The sequence below is a fragment of the Kryptolebias marmoratus genome, linkage group LG1 (assembly GCF_001649575.2).
Source record: "Kryptolebias marmoratus isolate JLee-2015 linkage group LG1, ASM164957v2, whole genome shotgun sequence".
NCBI classification, from domain to species: Eukaryota; Metazoa; Chordata; class Actinopteri; order Cyprinodontiformes; family Rivulidae; genus Kryptolebias; species Kryptolebias marmoratus.
The window spans coordinates 33,514,135-33,533,492 of record NC_051430.1 but is presented as its reverse complement, the minus strand read 5'-3'; the positions used below and the strand labels follow the sequence as shown (position 1 = coordinate 33,533,492).

Here is a 19,358-nt window from a genome sequence, read left to right as displayed (position 1 = left end):
TTAAATCATCTCTTCATGTTCTGCAGAAGCCTGTTAATCACCCATTGATTCAGATCAGGTGTGTTGGAAGAGAAACAAGGAAAACCTGCAGGATGGTGGCCCTGAGGACCAGGATTGGAGACCCCTGGTTTAGAACCTTTACACTTCATTAATGTGAAGTTCAAGGCCTCATCCAAAGCTTAGCAAACTTCGAGCACTAGGGGATGCTAAAATGCAACAACCACATATCAGAAATAAAAAAAATTGATTTTTTTGGTCCATTCATTGGCATATTTTCCTACTAAAAGCAGTAAATATTGTATCTCCCACTAATATACTTTTACTAGTCATTTCGTTCTAAAAGGAAACCCGTTTTTGACACAGAACAAAGAAAAATTCTGGCTTTTTTATTGGGAAGGGATACATCGTAAAGGAAACTAATCTTCAAACTGTAGTAGAAGCTTGAGGACACACATAGGGAACAAAATAAGAACTTAAAATTCTACAAGCCAGACCTTTAACAAGTCCTCAAATGATTGGGGGGATAAATGTAGAGGGTTGTTATCAACAACTGCTATAATTCAACCAGTTTTACAGATATTGACCTCAAATTTACTGTGATTATAGCTACGAGTCATTCACAACACATACCACAAGTGCTTGTGTTACCGGTTGGAGTCAGTCTTGTTGGTCTGTTAGCAAAATATCTTACCAACCACTGAACTAATTTTATTTAAACCTTCAGCGAGTAATCGTTACATGAACATTTACAACTTTTGGAGTCAATTCAATCCACGATGTTCTCTATAGGTAATAAAAATTACCCAACACAAAAATGGCTGTAACTATAGTATTTTTTTACAAATATTAAGCTAACATTTGATGTGGTTGTAGCTGAGTCATTTACTACACATACTCTTAGCATGACATGCCACGATATCATATGAGATTTTAATTCTCGTTTTTCACCACGAGTTGATCCTAGTCCAAAACTCTGGGGCTGATACGCGTTTCTTCAAGAAATACTGGGCCAGCAATTACAAAACAAGGTCACAAATTCCAATTTGACTTTGTAGAAGAAAGCAGACAGATTTTCAGGCAGGCCCACAGAATATTCTGTATTGTAGGTGACTTACCCGAGCCCTGCACCCTCCTAGGTGTCCTGCCGTCTCAGAAGACTCTGAGAACATTAGCCAACACAAACATGTCTATAACTCTGTCAGATTTACAGGTAATGAGCTAAGATTTGTTGTGGTGTTAGCTGAGTGTCTTTTACAACACATGTGTGACACCTTGTGATATCGCATCAAGCATAATGATATTTTGAAGGTTTGACCAAAATGACCACATCTTCATCATTTCTCAACATACTGTAAGATGATCTTAGTCTGAAACTCTGGCATGAAAGGCAGAGGGCAATATGCCTTTGTTTCATGGATGTCTTTCTTCCCCTGTGGCTCTGCAAGCAGCCATGGACGGGAATATAAACAGGCAGGAGGAAAAGGGAAGGCTTTGTCTCAGCCAGGTGCCCGGGCCTCAGCTGCACTTGGATGGATCAATATCATCGTCTAGTCAAGCATTTGACCCGCAGTCACGTTTGGAGAAGATTCTAAAATTTAATGCTTTAAAATTTCTTAAAAAGGTGTTAATCTGTTGACCTAGCCTCTGTTTTCTGAAGTGGGATTCTGAGAACTGATAATGATTGTAGAGATATTTAAAATGTTTGTCCCAAAAACTATTCAATTCAATTCAGTTTATTTATATAAAAACCAATTCACAACAGAAGTCGTCTCAGGGTACTGGACATAAACAGTCACATACATTATAAAGAGCCAATTAGTAAAAGTTATCTGTCTCAGGAGGCCAACAGATTTTATTGAATCTTCACTTTGAAAGAAAAAAACTCCCTTTTAACAGGAAGAAACTTCCAGCAGAACCAGAACCACAACCAGAACCAGGCTCAGGATGAGCGGCCATATAATGGAGCTTTAGGCCTGATCCCCAGTCAGTTTCATTCCAATCAACACCTTCATTCATGTGACCAGAGTGGCCCATCAGTGAGTCAGACAAACAAGGACCCTAATGACCCTCTATTGCTAGGAGAGCAAGGATGGATACAGTTTTCTCAAACACAGCGTTTCTATTTTGTTTTTGTTTAATAAAGACATGTTAGAAACTGTTGTGTGTTTTTGTTAACTTGAGGTTAGATTTGAATGGTTTTAGAACCTGGTAAAGAGCAGAACATTTTTATTATGTTCTGATACATAAAACACTAATTGATAGAAGTTCGACTTTTTTTTCGTCCATGACTATAATTGTCCAAGTATGGTTCTACATAGTACTTGGATGTGCTGTCTTGGAATCTGAAATTTTGTTGTAGTATTACTAAGAATTGTGAAAAGCCATCCCAGGTCTCGTGTTATCAGGTTATGACATATTTCGTGGTTTCATTGATAAATTGATAATGTCAGACATCACTTTGTGGTTTCCTGTGGTTTGCCATTTATCCCTGTAACACTGCGGCTGGTATCACATATCATGGCAGGAGATGTGTGAATGCTTCTGTGGGCTTGGGTCATTACTCAGCTGGAAGGTAGCCATGTATCAGTTTTCTCTCTCTTTTTTTCGGCTCAGCACTGATGAAAACAGAAGGCACATATCGAGGCCACTGTCAGTTGATTAATGAAAACTGCATGCTCCAGAGCAGCAGATGAAAGTGTATAGTTTAACAAAACACACACACATTCCTATTCCATTTGTCCACAGCCAGAAGAAATGTGCAGATGGGAGCACAATAGCAGCATTTGGAGTGTTAATTAAATGCATGGAAAGCCATTTTGAGACATCCAGGGAACGTAGGTCAAGAGAGGCAGACAAGCATTAATGATCGATGTTTCTATGTGTCAGTGTGTTGAAGATAAGTTTGTTTTAAAACATTTCTTTGTAGGACATCTAGGTCTTATCACAGTTTTGTGCAGGGCTGATTAAGTGTTGTATTTTTGAGATTAGTGTCAGGTTTTAATTATGGAGGGGACAATGACGAAGGGTGTCTGGTTCTATTGGACCTTTTCTACCACACTGCCTGCAGATGTTTCTGTACAGAAAGCTCAAAACACAGTTACACCCAAACAGAACAGGCAAAGTTCTTCTTATTTAAGCACATCAATCCTTTACCAGTTACAGAGAGCAAAGCAGACTAAGCCAAGCTAAAGAAGTCATTCAAAAATCATATGGATTATATGGGAACAGTGTGGCAAGAAACCTGTTCAATGAAATGGGCTCCAGCATTGTACAGTAATAAAACCAACCAACAGTAAACCGAAAAGGCAAAGGCAATCAAAAACATTTTTGCACTTCAAATTATTTAATGAACCATTGCAAGATATTTAATGAAACTTACAGAAAGTAATTATTAGATGTTACTCTACGACTGAATAATCTCTGGAGCCAAACCAAGATGGCTGCCACAGTTAGCTGACATTAGAAAATACAAAAATGGCTGTAATTTAGTCAGTTTTACAGATAGTTTTGGTGTGGTAGTTGCGGAGAGTCATTTACATCACATAGTCAAATCTGTATGTTCCCAAAATATCTCATGAACCATCTTATGGATTTCGATGAAACTGTCAAAAAGTAATTATCTGCAACTGATTAACTTTTGGAGTCAGTCCAATTGACTTCAGCCAATACAAAAATGGATACAACTCAGTCAATTTTACATATACTGAGCTAAAATTGTAAGTGGTAGCAGCCGACTGTCATTCACAACACATACTCTGAACACAACATCCATTGTCATCCCATGAGATTAAGAATAACTTTATTTTGAAGGTTTAACCAAAATGACCACATCTTTGTAATTTCTCAACATAAAAAAGGTATGAAAGAGTATCAAAAAAAGGAAAAGAAAGGGTATGATAAACATTTAGCCATAGTCACATAGCTTATTTGATAGCTTTATTGTAAATTATTTCTATTGCCTCTAAGCTTATCAATATATAAACATATTTTTCATTTGTTTTGAATGTTATGCTAGGGTAGTTAAACCTGTAAATGTCAAAGGTAATAGTTAGGACCTAGGGTTGAGGGTAACAACCTTAGGAGCCGGAGTTTATGGTATATCTGTTTGGGCCCCAGTGGAAGAGCCTCATGAGAGCAATGTGAGCAGATAGCATTCCCCAGTGTGTCTCAGAGACAAAAGCTGACTGAACCAGTTGTCTCCAGAGACATCTGACTAACACAGTAATATGACTAATTAAATATGTTCCACCTGTCTGTCACTCCCACCACTTCCTGCATTTCTCCTCCTCACAGAGCTGCTGTCTGTCAGATCTGCTCCTGGGAACCATAGACTGCATGGAGCTCCTTCCCTACAGTAACCTTTTGTTTCAAAACATCGTAGAAAGAATAAGCACACATGCATCGAGGAATCTTGGAAAGTTATGTTTGTATGAAAAGATGCAATAAGATAGCTGCGTAAGTTTGCACATCCCTAAACTAATAATTTGTTGAAGCACCTTCTGATTTATTTCCAGCATTCGTTCTGCTTGGTTACACAGCTACTATCAATTAAAGTGACTGCTCGGCAGGATTTTCCTGAAATGTACTCAGTTCCAGTCTACAGTATAATCTAAGGTTCACAGAGCTCACAAAGCATCAAATGGATCGTGTTGTTAAAATTAATCAGGAGACGCTTACAGAACATGTTTCCCACATTAGATAATCAGTGGAACACAGTGAAGACATCAAAAAGTGGAGAAAATCTAGAACAACCATAGCATTACAAAGAACTGGATGTTCTTCCGAAACTAATAAAAAAACAAGACAAACTGGTCAGGGAGACTGCAGAGAAGCCTACAACAGTGAAGGAGGTGCAGGAAGTTCTGACAAGTTCTGGTTGGGTTCTATATGTGACAACAATCTCCTGTGTTCTCCATATGTAGTAAGGGGACCTTTTAATACAAAGAAAAACATCCAGCTCTGGCTAAATAGTGCCAAAGGAAAGACTACTCTCCCAAAAGCCTGTATAAAAATATGTTCTGTTCTGATGAACCTGAAATTGAACTTTTCAGTCACAGTCCTAAAATGTCCTGTTTGGTACAGGAACAAGACTGGATCAGCAAAAAATACACCATGCCCACAGTGAAACATGGTGGTGGCAGCATCATGCCGAGTAGTTACTTTTCTTCAACAAGAATTGGGGTTTTAATCATGGAAGGTCAAAGTATGAGCAGTTTTTTTATTTATTTTGGCCTAAAACCTTAATAATAATAACCCAATAATGTCTCTTTTAAAACTGCAGACTGGTCAGTTAAAATAAATAAGTTTTCCTGTTTCCAGTTAATCGTTGAGTAACAACTGAAGCAGATCTCACCTCAGTATGCATTCAGAGGAACAGACATACTGAAATGTTTGCAGGAAGAGACATCATGAAGACCAAGGAGCTTTCCACACAGGTCAGAGACGAAGTTGTGGATAAGTAAGGATCAGGGTTGGTTTATATATGAGAAAGAAAATCCTAGAACCATGAACATCCCATGGAGGTACATTAGAAAATAGAAAGGTGATGCCACCACAGCAAACCTGCCAAGAGAGAGAGATTTTTTCCCCAAAGATGTGGAAGAAGGTGCTGTAAAAAGGTGAGACCAAACATCAAGGACAAATCTACCACCTTTTGCCATGCTGACAGCATCCTGTGGGGATGTTTTTCATCAGCAGGGACTAGGAAACTGGTCAGTTTATAAAAAAAAAAGGTTTGATACAGCAAAATACTTAGAAATTCACAAGAGGGACATGTTAGTCTTCCAGAGATATGAGGCTGGGACAGAGTTTCTTCTAGCAGGACAGTGAGCCTAAACACTTTGCTGAAGCAGCACTCCAGTGGTTTAAGGAGAAGCAGTTAAATATCCTGGAATGGTCCAGCCAGAGCCTAGAGATCAGTCTAGTCAGTGTTGGATACAAGGAACACCCACAAAGGATCTGCAGCAGTTTGTTCATGAAGAACAGACAAAAAGTCCATGGGTTAGATGGACCAAGACAGACCTGAAGAGACCTGCTGCTAGAACTGCTGCGAAATGTGGTGACATGAAGAAGGAGTAATTCTTTGATGCATTATTAGTTAAGAAAATTAAAGATTAATTTAATTTCCAGGTGTTAAAGCAACAAAATAGAAAAGGACGAACATCAAAAGGAATTAATATTTTTTGCAACCCACAAAAGCTGGATAGTAATGCTGGTCCAGACCTGTCCCACATTTCACGAGCTACAGAGACAGGACTCAAACGAGAGAAGAACGGAACACAGAGCCTGAAGCTATGTGTGAGAAAAAGGCTTATTCAAATATGATGCAAATTTGATCCCTCCAACTGATTCCACACTTTGCTGGAAATAACACTTTGAACAGAGACAGGGACAATAAGACAGAGGGAAGTAAACAGAAAACTTCAATCCAATCAAATGCATGGTGTGACACAGATTAGACCTTAACTTGGCAAAATGGCTGAAACCTTTTCCCACTGATTCATTAACCCATGCTTTCAGTGCTCATCTTCCCCCTGTGTAATATTGTTACCTCAGACAAATGACACTACTTGGTAATTTCCTCATTCAAACCTAAAAATCAGTTCCATCAATATGTGAAATACGTTTGCTGGCTTCTTTAGGTAGGTAGGTAGGTAGGTAGGTAGGTACATTTATTTATATAGCACTTTTCAGCACAAAGTGCTTTACAACACAGGAACAAAATTACAGACAGAGTTACAGAACATGAAACACAATGAAACACACAAGCTAAACAAGATAAACCAAACTAAGTGTACAGTTTGGATAAATAATCTAAAACATGAGAATGCTAAGCTAATGATACCGAGCTTTCTAAATGGTACCAGACCCTCTATACGGCCGACATAACAATTACTAACTAAGGTCTAAACATAACTAAACTAAGGTTCTAACATTACCAAGGCCCGCTAAACAGCCAACGTAAGAATTTCTAATATATATAGATAATCTAAATAAGGAACAACAGAAGAAAAAAAAAAAAAGAGGCGAATATGAGAATGTGTGTGTGTGTTTCCAGACGGTAGAGGGTAGTGTAGTGCATTGGTGTGTGCATGTGTGTGTGTTTGCAGGAAAGTCCATGAATGTTTTACATCAAAAACTGTATTTTCTGCTAAAAGGAAGGTCTTGTTTATAGAACTAGCTCATGCAAGAGGTTAGGATATTTTTAGAAACAATAAATAAAAAGATTATTTTGAAAAAGCTTAAAGCCCCTTCAGGAGGCTGGCCATTTTATTCTAAGACAAAAATGGGGTGCTGTAGTGACAGAAGGTTCAGTATAAATTAGAAACCAGGACCACGTTCGCTGCACGAACTAAGGCTTTCTAGACACAGAAATATCTTTGGTAGCTATACATAGGACATTTTTATGTACCTGGTATGTACTGGGTACTTACCTTGTACATACCAGGTACATATGTGGTAGTTACCATGTACTTAACTGGATTTTACCTGATACAAGGTATTTACCAAATAAGTACCCAATATATGCCAGGTGAGTACCAGGTGTACTGGGTACTTAACTAATAATTACATACAGAGTATTTACCTAATTTGTATTAGGGTACTTACCTGGTACATTTCAGTTATATACCAGGTAATTACAGGTAAATAAGTCACAGAAACAAGTGAACAAGTTTAATTTTAATGCGTTTTTGTTAAATAAATTTTAAAAATATATTTTTTCTTTTAATCTAAGCAACAAATCATCAATTAAAGGATCAATAATCTAATGTGATTTGTGAACTTAGCAAACCTTAAACAGTTGAACGGGTTTCACGAGTTCCAGAAAGAAAAGGTTAGCAGTACCTGAAGGCAACATGTGACATTTTATAATGAAAGCTAAAAATGGGCAGAAACTGGTTGGAAGAGAGGGATCTGCTGCAGCAGCAGAAAACATCCTGAGCATAGTTATTACCTTATGAGCCTGTCTTTTACATTTTTATTACCGCCTGCCGCCGAGAGACGAATGTGATAATGTTTTTCCCCATATCTGTGTGTTTATGTTCCTGTCTGTCTGTTAACAAAAAAATGTCAAGAAGCACTGGATGAATTCTAATGAAACTTTTAGAAAGTAATCATTTGGTGTTCAACTACAACTGATTGACTTCTGGAGTTAATTTGATTTAAAATGGTTGTCACAGCCATATGCCTTTAAAAAACAAAAATGTCTAGAATGCAATCAGTTTTACAAATATTATACTAAAATCTGGTGTGTTTGCAGCTAAGGGTAACTTATAACACATACGCCAAGTGTTCTTTATTGTGCAAGATCTTTGCTTAAAACTTAAGCATTAACTGTTAAAGAAAAGCCTTTTTGTCTGTTAGCAAATTATCTCACGACTACTTGATGGATTTTATTGAAACGCTCAGAAGTAATCAGTAAAAGTACAACTACAACAGATTTACTTTAGCAGTCAATTCAGTTTGAGACGGCTGCCACCGATCAACATTATCCAACACAAAGAGGCTATACCTCAGCCAATTTTACAGACACTGAGCTAAAATCTGATGTACCCTATCTGCTCCTCTGACTCTGCTGAAACCAGCTGTTTAATGACTAGTTTTCATAAAGGAAAGAGACCTTGCTTTTATCGCACTGAGATCAAACCAATCGGAATAGGTGCAGTCAGAGCTGGCACTGAGGGAAACCTGGTGAGGGGACCAGAACCAGATCCAACTGTCCTTTTGGACTTACATTCAGAGCCTCATCAGCAGCAGCATACAAATTATATAAATGCACAGCACACATACATTTAAGTAGTAAAATGGATGGTGTTTGGTTGAGAAAACAGTCATTCAAAAGTGTAGAGGTTTAATATTAGCTAATGTGATGTTTTTTCACACTGATGTCATTTTTGAGATGTTTGACAAGCCTAAAACATGATTTAATAAACTGCCATAACTAGGCTTAGCCTAGGAATTAGCCTAGTTTGGACAAAGACGTTTGCCTCTTTCTCCAATCTCTGTGCTCTGATGTCACACCTGATAATGTACTAAATATTGATAACTTTTAGACAGAACATCACTTCAAAGTTGCCTGGACTATCCCTTTAAAAGTTTGTTTAGATACAGCATCGACTGTGTATGACTGAGGGAAAATGTGGTGCATATTACCTTAGTGGCTCAGGTATAATTATTTTGTCTCTACCTATAAATTATTGATTTATGCAGCTGAGAGCTGGAGAATTTCCTGTGATGGAGGTAAATGATTCAGTCAGTGAAAGGAAGCACAGCAGGAGTTTGGATTAAGCATGACTCAGCAGATGTTGAGCGTTACAGACAGTCGGTGTTGGTGACTAACGGGTGGCCCAGCTGCAGGATGACCCGGTCTCCTGAACCATCCAAAGCACCACTGTGCCGGGTTTAATCTAATCCCAGGGGTCTGTGTGTGCGAGCAGAGGTGACAGATGGACTGGAGATGAAGTGGGTCACCAAAACGAGGCCATGCAGGGCTTGAACTGCAGCAGGACCTCCCATCTGGCACAGAGCCGTCCAGCTTAGAGGCACAAAGAAACCAGGTCGAGACAGGCAGCTCAGGTTTCTGCTCAGAACCTTCTCTAACCTCAGTGCAGTCTGCTCTAATAAACATGTATCTTTTTCACCTGCCTCCAAAAGGCAAAGATGGAGGGATATTGTTTTTACCATGACTTTTTGTTTGCATAATATCTCATGAACAATTAGATAAACCTTAATAAAACTTGCAGAAAGTAATCACTGAATGTGTGTCTACAAATGATTGACATTTGGAGTCAATTTGCAGCCAATTGATCTTAATAAACACAGAATTGCATATAATTCAGCCACTTAAACAGATGTTGATCTAAAATTTGATGTGGTATTACCTGAGACTGATCCCTAACAGATATTTTGAGCGTTATCAGATTGTCTTTGTTTAAAACTTTGACATTAACTATTGTCAACTCTGCTTGTCTGGATGAATTTAAATGAAACTTTCAGAATTTATTCTTTGGATAAATTCGCTTTTAGATTCAACCCACGTAAAGATGGCCACCACAGCTGGCTGAAAGTCATTCCCAAAACATACACTGAGCGTGACATTGCGCAATATTGCACGAGATGGCACATAACATCATTTTCAAGGCTTGACCAAAATGGTTACATCTCCATCAATCCTTGGCACAAGAAAACTCTGGCATGAAAGGCGATGGGCAGCATGCATTCATTCAAGAAATGCTAGGCTTTTCATTGTCAGATGTGCTGACATTTGACAGCTACTTCATAGATTCAATCAATCAGTCAACTTTATTTTTTATAGCATGTTTTAAAAACCACAGGGGTAGCCAAAGTGCTGTACAATAAGATTAAAATAGAGTAAGACAATAAGAAGAAAGACATACAAAGACATACAGGTGTGTTTTAAGGTGCCATGCAAGACAAAATCACGGTGCTTTAAAAGCCAAAGAATAAAGCGAGGAGGCCTGTCTGACACTCAGGGATAAATTGTTTTAGAGTTTGGGAGCAACAACAGCAAAAGCTCTGTCGCCTCTGAGCTTCAGCCTAGTTTTAGGGACTGTCAGCAGCAACCGATCAGCTGATCTTAGGGATCGGGGCGGGCAGCTCAGATAGATATGGAGGGGCCAGGTTGTTAAAGCATTTAAAAACAAATAACAGGAGCTTAAAATTAATTATGTAGTGCCAATGAAGAGTCGCCAAGATGGGAGTAATGTGCTCACACCTACGAGCCCGAGTTAACAGGCGAGCAGCAGAGTTCTGCACAAGCTGCAGACGGGCCAGAGAGGCCTGGCTAATGCCTACATACAGTGCATTACAGTAGTCGAGACGAGCTGTAATAAAAGCGTGACTTCATTTTAACGAAGTTGATAAAAACTTTTCTGAACAACACAACTCAGACTCAAACTTCACCCCCAGGTTGGGGGAAACAGTCCTTGAGATAAAATGACACTGAGCCGAGATCTACACTGGGAGAGAAACAGCAACTCGGTCCAAACAAGACAACTTCTGTCTTGTTCTCATTTAGACTAAGGAAGTTAAGAGAAAACCATGCTTTAATATCAAGCACATGGACAGTGTGTAAGTTGCTGGACTGTATTGTTTTTTGACAAGGGAAAATAGATTGTCAGGAACTGTTGTTGTTGTTGTACCTAATTTATTGTTGTGGTGTTAGTTGGGGGCACTTTGTTGCTGAGAAGTGCTATAAAAATAAATTTAATTTGACTTGACTTGAGGCTGATGCTCTGCAGGTCCCTAAGCGCCAACAGTGCAACCGGATCCACCCTCGGCTCATGTTACAGACAGGAAACAGATTATTAATTGATGAAGAACCAGACTAAAATCTTTAGAAAGCTCCAACAAGTTTCTCTCAAGGATTTCTCTGTATTTTGCTCCATTCATCTTTCCTTTAACCCTGACCAGTTTCCCAGTCCTTGCTGATGAAAAAGATCCCACAGCATGATGCTGCCATTACCATGCTTCACTGTGGGGATGATGAGAGGTAGTAGATTTCGTCTCATGTGATCACAGAACCTTCTTCCACATGCTTTTGGAACCTACAATAAGCCTTTTGGTGAATTACAAGCAGTCTGGCTTATTTTTATTTTCCCCTTTTCAGCAATGGTTGTCTTTGTGTGTATGTTAGCAAAATATCTTGTGAAGTTGGTGTGGGAGTAGCTGATACTGATCCCCATCTTGTACACCGAGAGCTAACTGATTTCAAAAAGTCTGTTTTTTAAACTTTAACTGTTAGAGTCAATTTGTCTGTCTCTTCATCCCTGGAGTCACTGCAAGTCAACATGGTTAACGCAGCCAACTCAGCTTAGAAACTGCAAAAATGATAATAACTCAGTCAATTTTACAGATAATGTGATAATTCAGTTCAATTCAGTTTATTTATATGGCGCCAAGTCGCAACAAAAGTCGTCTCAGGGTACTGTACAAAAACATTCACATACATTATAAAGAGCCAATTAGTAAAAGTTATCTATCTAAGGAAGCCAGCAGATTGCGTCGAATCTTCACTTCGTCACAGTCTCCCATCCTGAGCAGCTCATTGGTGACAGTGGAAAGTAAAAACTTCATTTGAACAGGAAGAAACCTCCAGCAGAACCAGAACCAGAACCAGAACCAGGCTCAGGATGAGCAGCCATCTGCTCCGACCGGCTGGGGTTTGTTGTGGCAGTAGCTGAGCATCCTCCTCAACACTTAACAGATAGTACAAGGTCTCAAAGTAATGCTTGGCAATGTGCCTAACATTGTTTTAACATTGACCAAAACATCAATAACTCCATAACTTTTCAACATAAGATGATCTTAGTTTAAAACTCTGACATTAAAGGCAGGGAGAGATATGCATTCCTTCAAGGAATGCTAAACTTTTACTTATTCCGGTTCTGGAGGATGTCATGTTTTATTTACTTTTCACAACTTTGACTTCATGTTGTTCTGCACTTGTTAATGCAATGTACTGGAGTCTGTCCTGAGTTTGATGCTGCACTGCATGTGGAAAATTAATTCACAAATTAATTCCACCTTCATTTCCCTACAGGTGGTTGACCTGCTTCATGCCAGTGATTAAAGAGTCCAAAAACACAATTAAAGACTAAGCATTCCTTGAAGGAATGCATATTGCCTGCCACCTGACAGTGTTTTAGACTAAGATCATCTTATGTTGAGAAATGACAAAAATGTACATGTTTTGGTCAAACCTTAACAATAACATTATGCATGATGTCATGTAATATCTTCAGTTATCTGTTCATGCTTGGAGTATGTGTTAGGGATCAACCTCAACAACTAAGACACCAAATGTTTAGCTCAGTATCTGTAAAATTGATTGAGTTGTAGCCCTTTCCGTGTTTATCAAAGACAGGTGGCCGTGACAGCCATCTTAAATAGATTAACTCCAAAATGTAATCAGTTGTGTATGTACAAACAATGATTGCTTTACGAAAATTCCAATAACGTCTGTTCAGTGGTTCATGAGATATTTTGTTCACAGACAGACAAACAGCCACTGGCAATAGGTCATACTAATTGTATCTCCAGGACGTGTTCATGAAAGCTGGGACATCCCATAAGACGATATGCAGATAAACATGCAGCCCCAAACATTTAGTGCATCACTTCCAGTCAGCAGCAGTGATGGGGAGGAAATGTTGTTTGCTGGAGGCTGAAGGGCAATTTGGCTTAAATGAGAGATCCATGTGGGACTGTGGGAGAAATATACACTACCCACTACAGGACAGAGGGCTTTTCTGAGTGTGTGTGTGCAAGTAATGGATTTCCCTGTGCAAAAATAAGCCTAGTCTTTCTCAGATGTCCACAGTAACGAGCAGAGGAGTGGGTCTGGAAACACCCTCTGGAAGTCAGGGGGTGACAGTACAGTGTATTCTGTGGGGTGGTGGGTGCAGAAAGTATTAATGTAGAGAAATATTGAATGTTTCACAAAATGTGGCATCATTTTCCACCCGAGTCATCTCTTCTCATCAGAAACCTGTGAGTGTCGAGACATTAAAATAAAGGTCACCCGCCACCTTTCATGACAACATTTTAGACTGAGATCCTCATTTGTTGAGAAATAAAAGTTATAATCATTTTAGTCAAACCTTGAAAATAATATTATGCACAATCTCATGCAATAATTCACATGATCTGTTATCACATAGAAATGCATTTAGATCTCTTTAGTTTCTTCACAAACATAGGCCATCCTGAAATCTGTCTCCACGTACTTTTGGCTTCTTATGCAATTTTTAGCTTTTAGCTACCATTTTACACTTTTTAGCTTTTGTTTACAAAGCAGCCACTCCCAAGCCCAGGTAAATGGTGAGGGTTGTGGCCAGACTGAGATGGTTTGGACATGTGCAGAGGAGGGACTGTGGGTATATTGGTAGAAGGATGTTACACATGCAGCTGCCAGGAAAAAGACAATGGACTAGTTGTTCACTCTTGCAGAGTTGCTAAAGGCGCTCTGTGAGTTTGACTCTCCAGTCCACATGTGCATTTGTGGATCTGGAGAAAGTTTACAATCCACTTCCCCAAGGCATTTTGAGAAAGGTGCTAAAGTTGCTGGTCTGTTCTATAATAGGCTATATTGGGGGATGTGGTGGATCAGAGGTTAGAAGAGGTCGAGCCTCTGATCAGGAGATCAAAGGAGGGTGTATTGTTTGGGAACTCCATGGGCTCATCTCTGTTTTTGGTACATGATATGGTTCTGTTGATGTCTTTAAGCCATGACCTTCAGTGTGTGCTGGAGGAAGTTTGAATGTGTCCTCTATAATCTGAAACTAGGTTTCCTAAAAGGTGGAATACTAGGACCAGGTTGAGAATGAGTAAATGCGTCAATTCAAATGTTTTGCAGTCTTGTTCATGAGTGATGACAGGGTGGGGGGGAAGTCAGAAACTGCTGCTCCTCCGCATTGAAAGGAGTCGGCTCAGGTGGCTCAAGCGTCTGATTAGGATTTGTCCTAGGCACGTCCTACAAGGAGGAGACCTCAAGGAAGACCCAGATCTCACGGGAGGGATTATATATCCTCTCTGGCCTGGAACCATCCTGGGATCTTTCAGGAGGAGCAGGAGAGTATCACTGACTAGAGAGATGTCTGTGTTTTGCTCCTGGATGTGTTTCTTCTGCCGTACAACCTTAGATAAGCAGTTGTAAATGGATGAATGGATGGGTGGATATAATCACCAGAATAAGGGAAAGTTTAAATGGAAACAGCAGATGACTACTGTATTTCTTATGAACAAAGATGTTTTCTGTTGTGTACATGAAATCTAAACTTCTCTGACTGAATCATGAGTCATGTGGAAATTTGAGTGGATCTTATATAACAACCTGTGACTCAGTGGTATTTTTGTACTGTATTTTTTTTTTTGTCTTACTTTTCTGCAGGTTCAGTTGCAAGATGTTCTTACATCAAGTACCACTACTCCTCGACTGCAATACCCAAAAACCTCTCTTACAACATCACTCGGACAATAAGGCAGGACGAGTGGCATTCCCTCCGTAAGTTTGCTCTTTCATTGATTTGAAACTTACATTATTGTCATTTACGTAGCAACATTCTAAACTGAAACAAAACAAAAAGTAGATTGTGATGAAAACCTGAGGTCCCACTCATTTCTTTATGATGGCTTTTAAATTTTCACCAAAAACTAGAAGTGCATACATCAGTTTGAGAAAACAGTTTTAAAGAAAAAAAGTTTTTTAGTTTTTTTTTTTACCACAACCTTTAATTCTTCTCTGAATATTTGTGATGTGTGTCATTTGGCAGAAATGATTAGTTTTTTTTTACAGCACTTAGAGTGGAAGTCATAACAATCTGATTTTTGGGTTCTTTTTTTCTAGAAAACATTTGAAAAATATCCAGACTCCCAAATTCATTTCACCTAATTCAAAAAGAAATTAGTTTCAGATTTATGATTAACTTTTCAAATTAATTTGGATATGCAGTGGGTTCTTCTGACATTATCTGTTGGAGCCTATTATGTATTGAATGAAATAATCATTTGCTAAATGATGAATATTAATCTGAAACTACGTTAAATATTACAAATTACAGAAGAACTATTTGTTTTCTTCTTATTTTGTTGTTTATGGCTCCACCCAGTGGGACCAGCCCCCAGCCATGATTATGAAGTCAACTCGGAGAATATTTTGTTAAATTCAATAAGGAAATGAAATGCCGAACTTTTGAAACAAGAAATCTCTCCGTCGGTGTTTATATTTTTTGTGCGTCGAGAACCTCCTCCACAAGGCTATGTGGCTTATGATGATACAAGAATACATTATCTGTGTTGTTCCTATTGTTGTAGCTTCTTGTTTATTTTTAACATTTCCTAGAAGACTCCAGAGACTTCAGTTACATATTTCATTTAAAGCTTTTATAAAATCCATATGTCTGAAGTGGAATCTACTTTGTTTTATTAAATGTGCCTATTTCAAACAGAGAGAGCTCAAGTTCACATCAAATTTACTCGTTACGTCATTACTCAATACTTAATATACTTTTTTTTTCACATAGACCAGGGGTGTCCAACCCTGGTCCTCAGGGCCACCATCCTGCATGTTTTCCTTGTTCCTCTGCTCCAACACACCTGATCTGAATCAATGGGTGATTAACAGGCTTCTGCAGAACAAGAAGAGGGAATTTAACCTCTGAATCAGGTGTGTTGGAGCAGAGAAACAAGGAAAACATGCAGGATGGTGGCCCTGAGGACCAGGGTTGGATAACCTTGACATAGAAGGACAGAGAAGTCTCAGAACAGAACTAGACGAATATATAAAATATAAAATGACAGTGATTGTGTGATTGACTGGTTAATTGGTAAGTTGGTTAATTTGTTGATTGATTGACTGATGGATTGACTGATTGATTAGTTTGTTGGTTGGTTAACTAGCTAATTGATTGGTTGGTTACTTTTTTAGTTAAATTGGTTGAATGGATAGTTGGTTGTATGTCTGGTTTATGGACTGATTGATTGATTTAGTATTTTCTGTCATTGATGTCGAAAGTAGCCACAGAACAGTTTCTCTGCAGTACTGGTACAGGTATGAGTGCTGTCACAGGAACTCAGGGGAGTCAGTTTTCCTTTTTGGATACCTGTCATTCATAACTCATTCATGTGGACATTGTGTGTCTCTCAGTAGGCTGTCCACTGAGCCAAGTGGGAAAACACTATGACCTCAAACTGTCTCTGTGTCAGCTGTTCTCTGACAGCTCCACTCTGCTACAAACACAGAGGATGACTCTTCTGTCAGCACAGGAATGTTTCTGTTCAGGGCAGCTCAGTTTTACAATGTGGTAAATGTACCATAAACTTATGTTGTTTTATTTTCACACTTTATTCTACAATTTCGGTGCCTGTTAGCTTGTTCTTTTTTGTTTTGCAACACTGTTCTAGCATCAGTCTTCTTCTTTCCTTTTTTTGTTGGTTAGTTATATTTTCTATTCTGTTCTGACAAATTTGGAGGTAAAGTGTTGCATTTTATTTGGTTAAGCTGAATGAATTTTATGAGAATGATGGCTTAATAATTTTGTCTTCAAGTGTTATGTCAATCACCACAAAAATCAGCAGGCTTCTTTAGAACATTCTTGCAAAGGCTTATAATTTTTCCTTTGGAATGGTGCAGGTTTTTAAATATTTTAAGATTTTGTATGTTTATGCTATTTTTAAATTCAAAGAATTGTCCACTCAGGAGCACAAGAAAATTTAGGCTTGCACCAAACCAAGAATGAGTCATCTGAATTGTTTTTCTGAATTCTTTTGACAAACTAGATTTTTTGTTAGATTTAAAAAGTTTTCTACTAATATTGACAACTGTGTTAAACTGGGCTTTCTGGCCTTCTCTTAGCGATAATGTTTTGTATTAACTAAAAACCTTTGCACAGCCTAGCAAAAGCTTAGTAAAGTTTGGTCACTAGGGGGTGCTAAAAACGTGGTAACCATGTGTATATATATATATATATATTTTTTTTTTTATTATTTTTTTTAGACCCTGATAATAAGTGTTTGCGGTTCTTGCTTAATTCGTTTTTGTTCTTTATCCTTTCCTTATGTTCTTGTAGGGACATGTTCATGTTAGTGATGTAGAGTTCTAATAGTAGGGAGTTTGTGTAACAGTTGGAGAATCCTAAAGTTTAAATGTCTTTTAAAGGAAAGAAAGTGAAGTTTCTCTTTTGCTCATTAAATAGCATTATTGCTGCTAATCTTGCAGCACGCATTTGCCGGCGCCGTTTCAAAATTAGAAGCAAAACGTCATTAAACCAATGTTGAATGAGCTGCTCTTGAATTTCAAAATGGTGCTGTAATTGTACCATCAGAACGAATGTGCACATAACAAATCCAGCACACAGGACTTCCATCTTTATTTCCAACCGCTGCCCCCGTCTTTCTGTCCAATGGGAGCAATGACCGTCACCCACGTGGCTTTCTTTATAAATTATAGTCCGCTTACAAAAAAGCACAATGTGAATGCAAACCGCACCAAACGAAAAAAATAAAGTCCACTTTTGGTCCGGACCAAACAAGCGGACCAAAGGACTTTCCTGGTGTAAATACACCCTTACCTTTTTAACGTTTGGATGTACAGTTGGCCCAGATTGGACAGCAACTTCAGAATCAACACACACGCTAACACTCGCAGCGTCCATATTTACTTCTGTAAATTCAGAGTGTGGAGTGTGACATCATATCTTCATTTCAAGAACTGGAGACTGTTCACACTAAAGTCTGATGGAGGTCGCATTTAAAATGTAATGTGAACAACCACACAAAAAAATTGGATTTGAGTAAAACATTGGAATTGAACATTAAGACCTGCAGGGTGGATGTAGATTTAGAAGCTTTCTGGGCACCTTAATGTGATTTCTGAATGAACCGAGGCAACAAAGGTATTTGTGGCCATTTTGCAGAGCCAATTTGTGAAAGAGACTTTTGTTCCTGGTTGGCCTATCATACATTTATATAGGGAACAGCTGGGATTCGAAAGGAAATTTCTCAGTGAGGAAGACACTGAAGTGGACCAACTTGTCCTCCTCATGTCTCTGAGTAAAACCACTTCAGCTTGTCTCTGCAGGGCTGTTTGGTCAGCAGGCAGACTTTAATAGTTTTCTGTTCAACTTCAGAGATGTCCTGGACTTTAATCCACTCACACAGCCTCAGGCCTCGTACGGATTAAATCAGAGGGACAACCTTGACTTCTCTTAAGTGTGTGAAATTGAGCTCAGGCAAGCCTGACAATTTCTCCCACTCCTGCTCCACAGATATGAAGAAACACTGACTCGGCTTCAAAGACTCACAGATGAGCATGATACTTGTTTGTTTCTGTCAGTCAGATTAAAGGGCTACCCTTCCTTGAATGATTGTATTTTATTAGTGGTTGTTATGCCAGAGTTTGTTTTATACTAAGATCATCGTATAATGAGAGTTATGGCCAACTCTTGTAAATGACCACATGTGCAGACTCATGGAATACTGCAATACCTCACAAAAATTATTAGTGCTTGGAGTATGTGTTGAAGATGACGCTCAGCTACTACCACATCAATCTTTTGCCCATTGTCTGCAAATTTAACTAACTTAACCAGTTTTGTTTTGGCTAAGATCAAATGCTGGATCTGTGGCAGCTATTTATAATTGGGTTGACTCTAAAGGGTAATGAGTTGTAATTGTGCATCAAATATTTATTTTCCTTCGGGGTCGGGGAAGATGTCCTGCCCCAAGTGGAGGAGTTTAAGTATCTCGGGGTCTTGTTCACGAATGAGGGAAAAATGGAGCGGGAGATGGACAGGCGGATTGGTGCAGCGTCTGCAGTGAAGCGGGCGCTGTACCGATCT

At 38.8% G+C, this 19,358-nt stretch overlaps 1 protein-coding gene across 2 annotated transcripts in view; it reads left to right on the top strand.

Moving 5' to 3' along the window:
* Positions 1–19,358, top strand: part of tmem178b (transmembrane protein 178B) — a 97,375-nt gene that overhangs the window by 35,036 nt on the left and 42,981 nt on the right. For both annotated transcript variants that reach the window (XM_017426360.3, XM_017426362.3), the window contains exon 3: positions 14,912–15,025. In XM_017426360.3, coding sequence (XP_017281849.1) covers positions 14,912–15,025 — 114 coding nt within the window. The remainder of the gene's footprint in view (positions 1–14,911; positions 15,026–19,358) is intronic.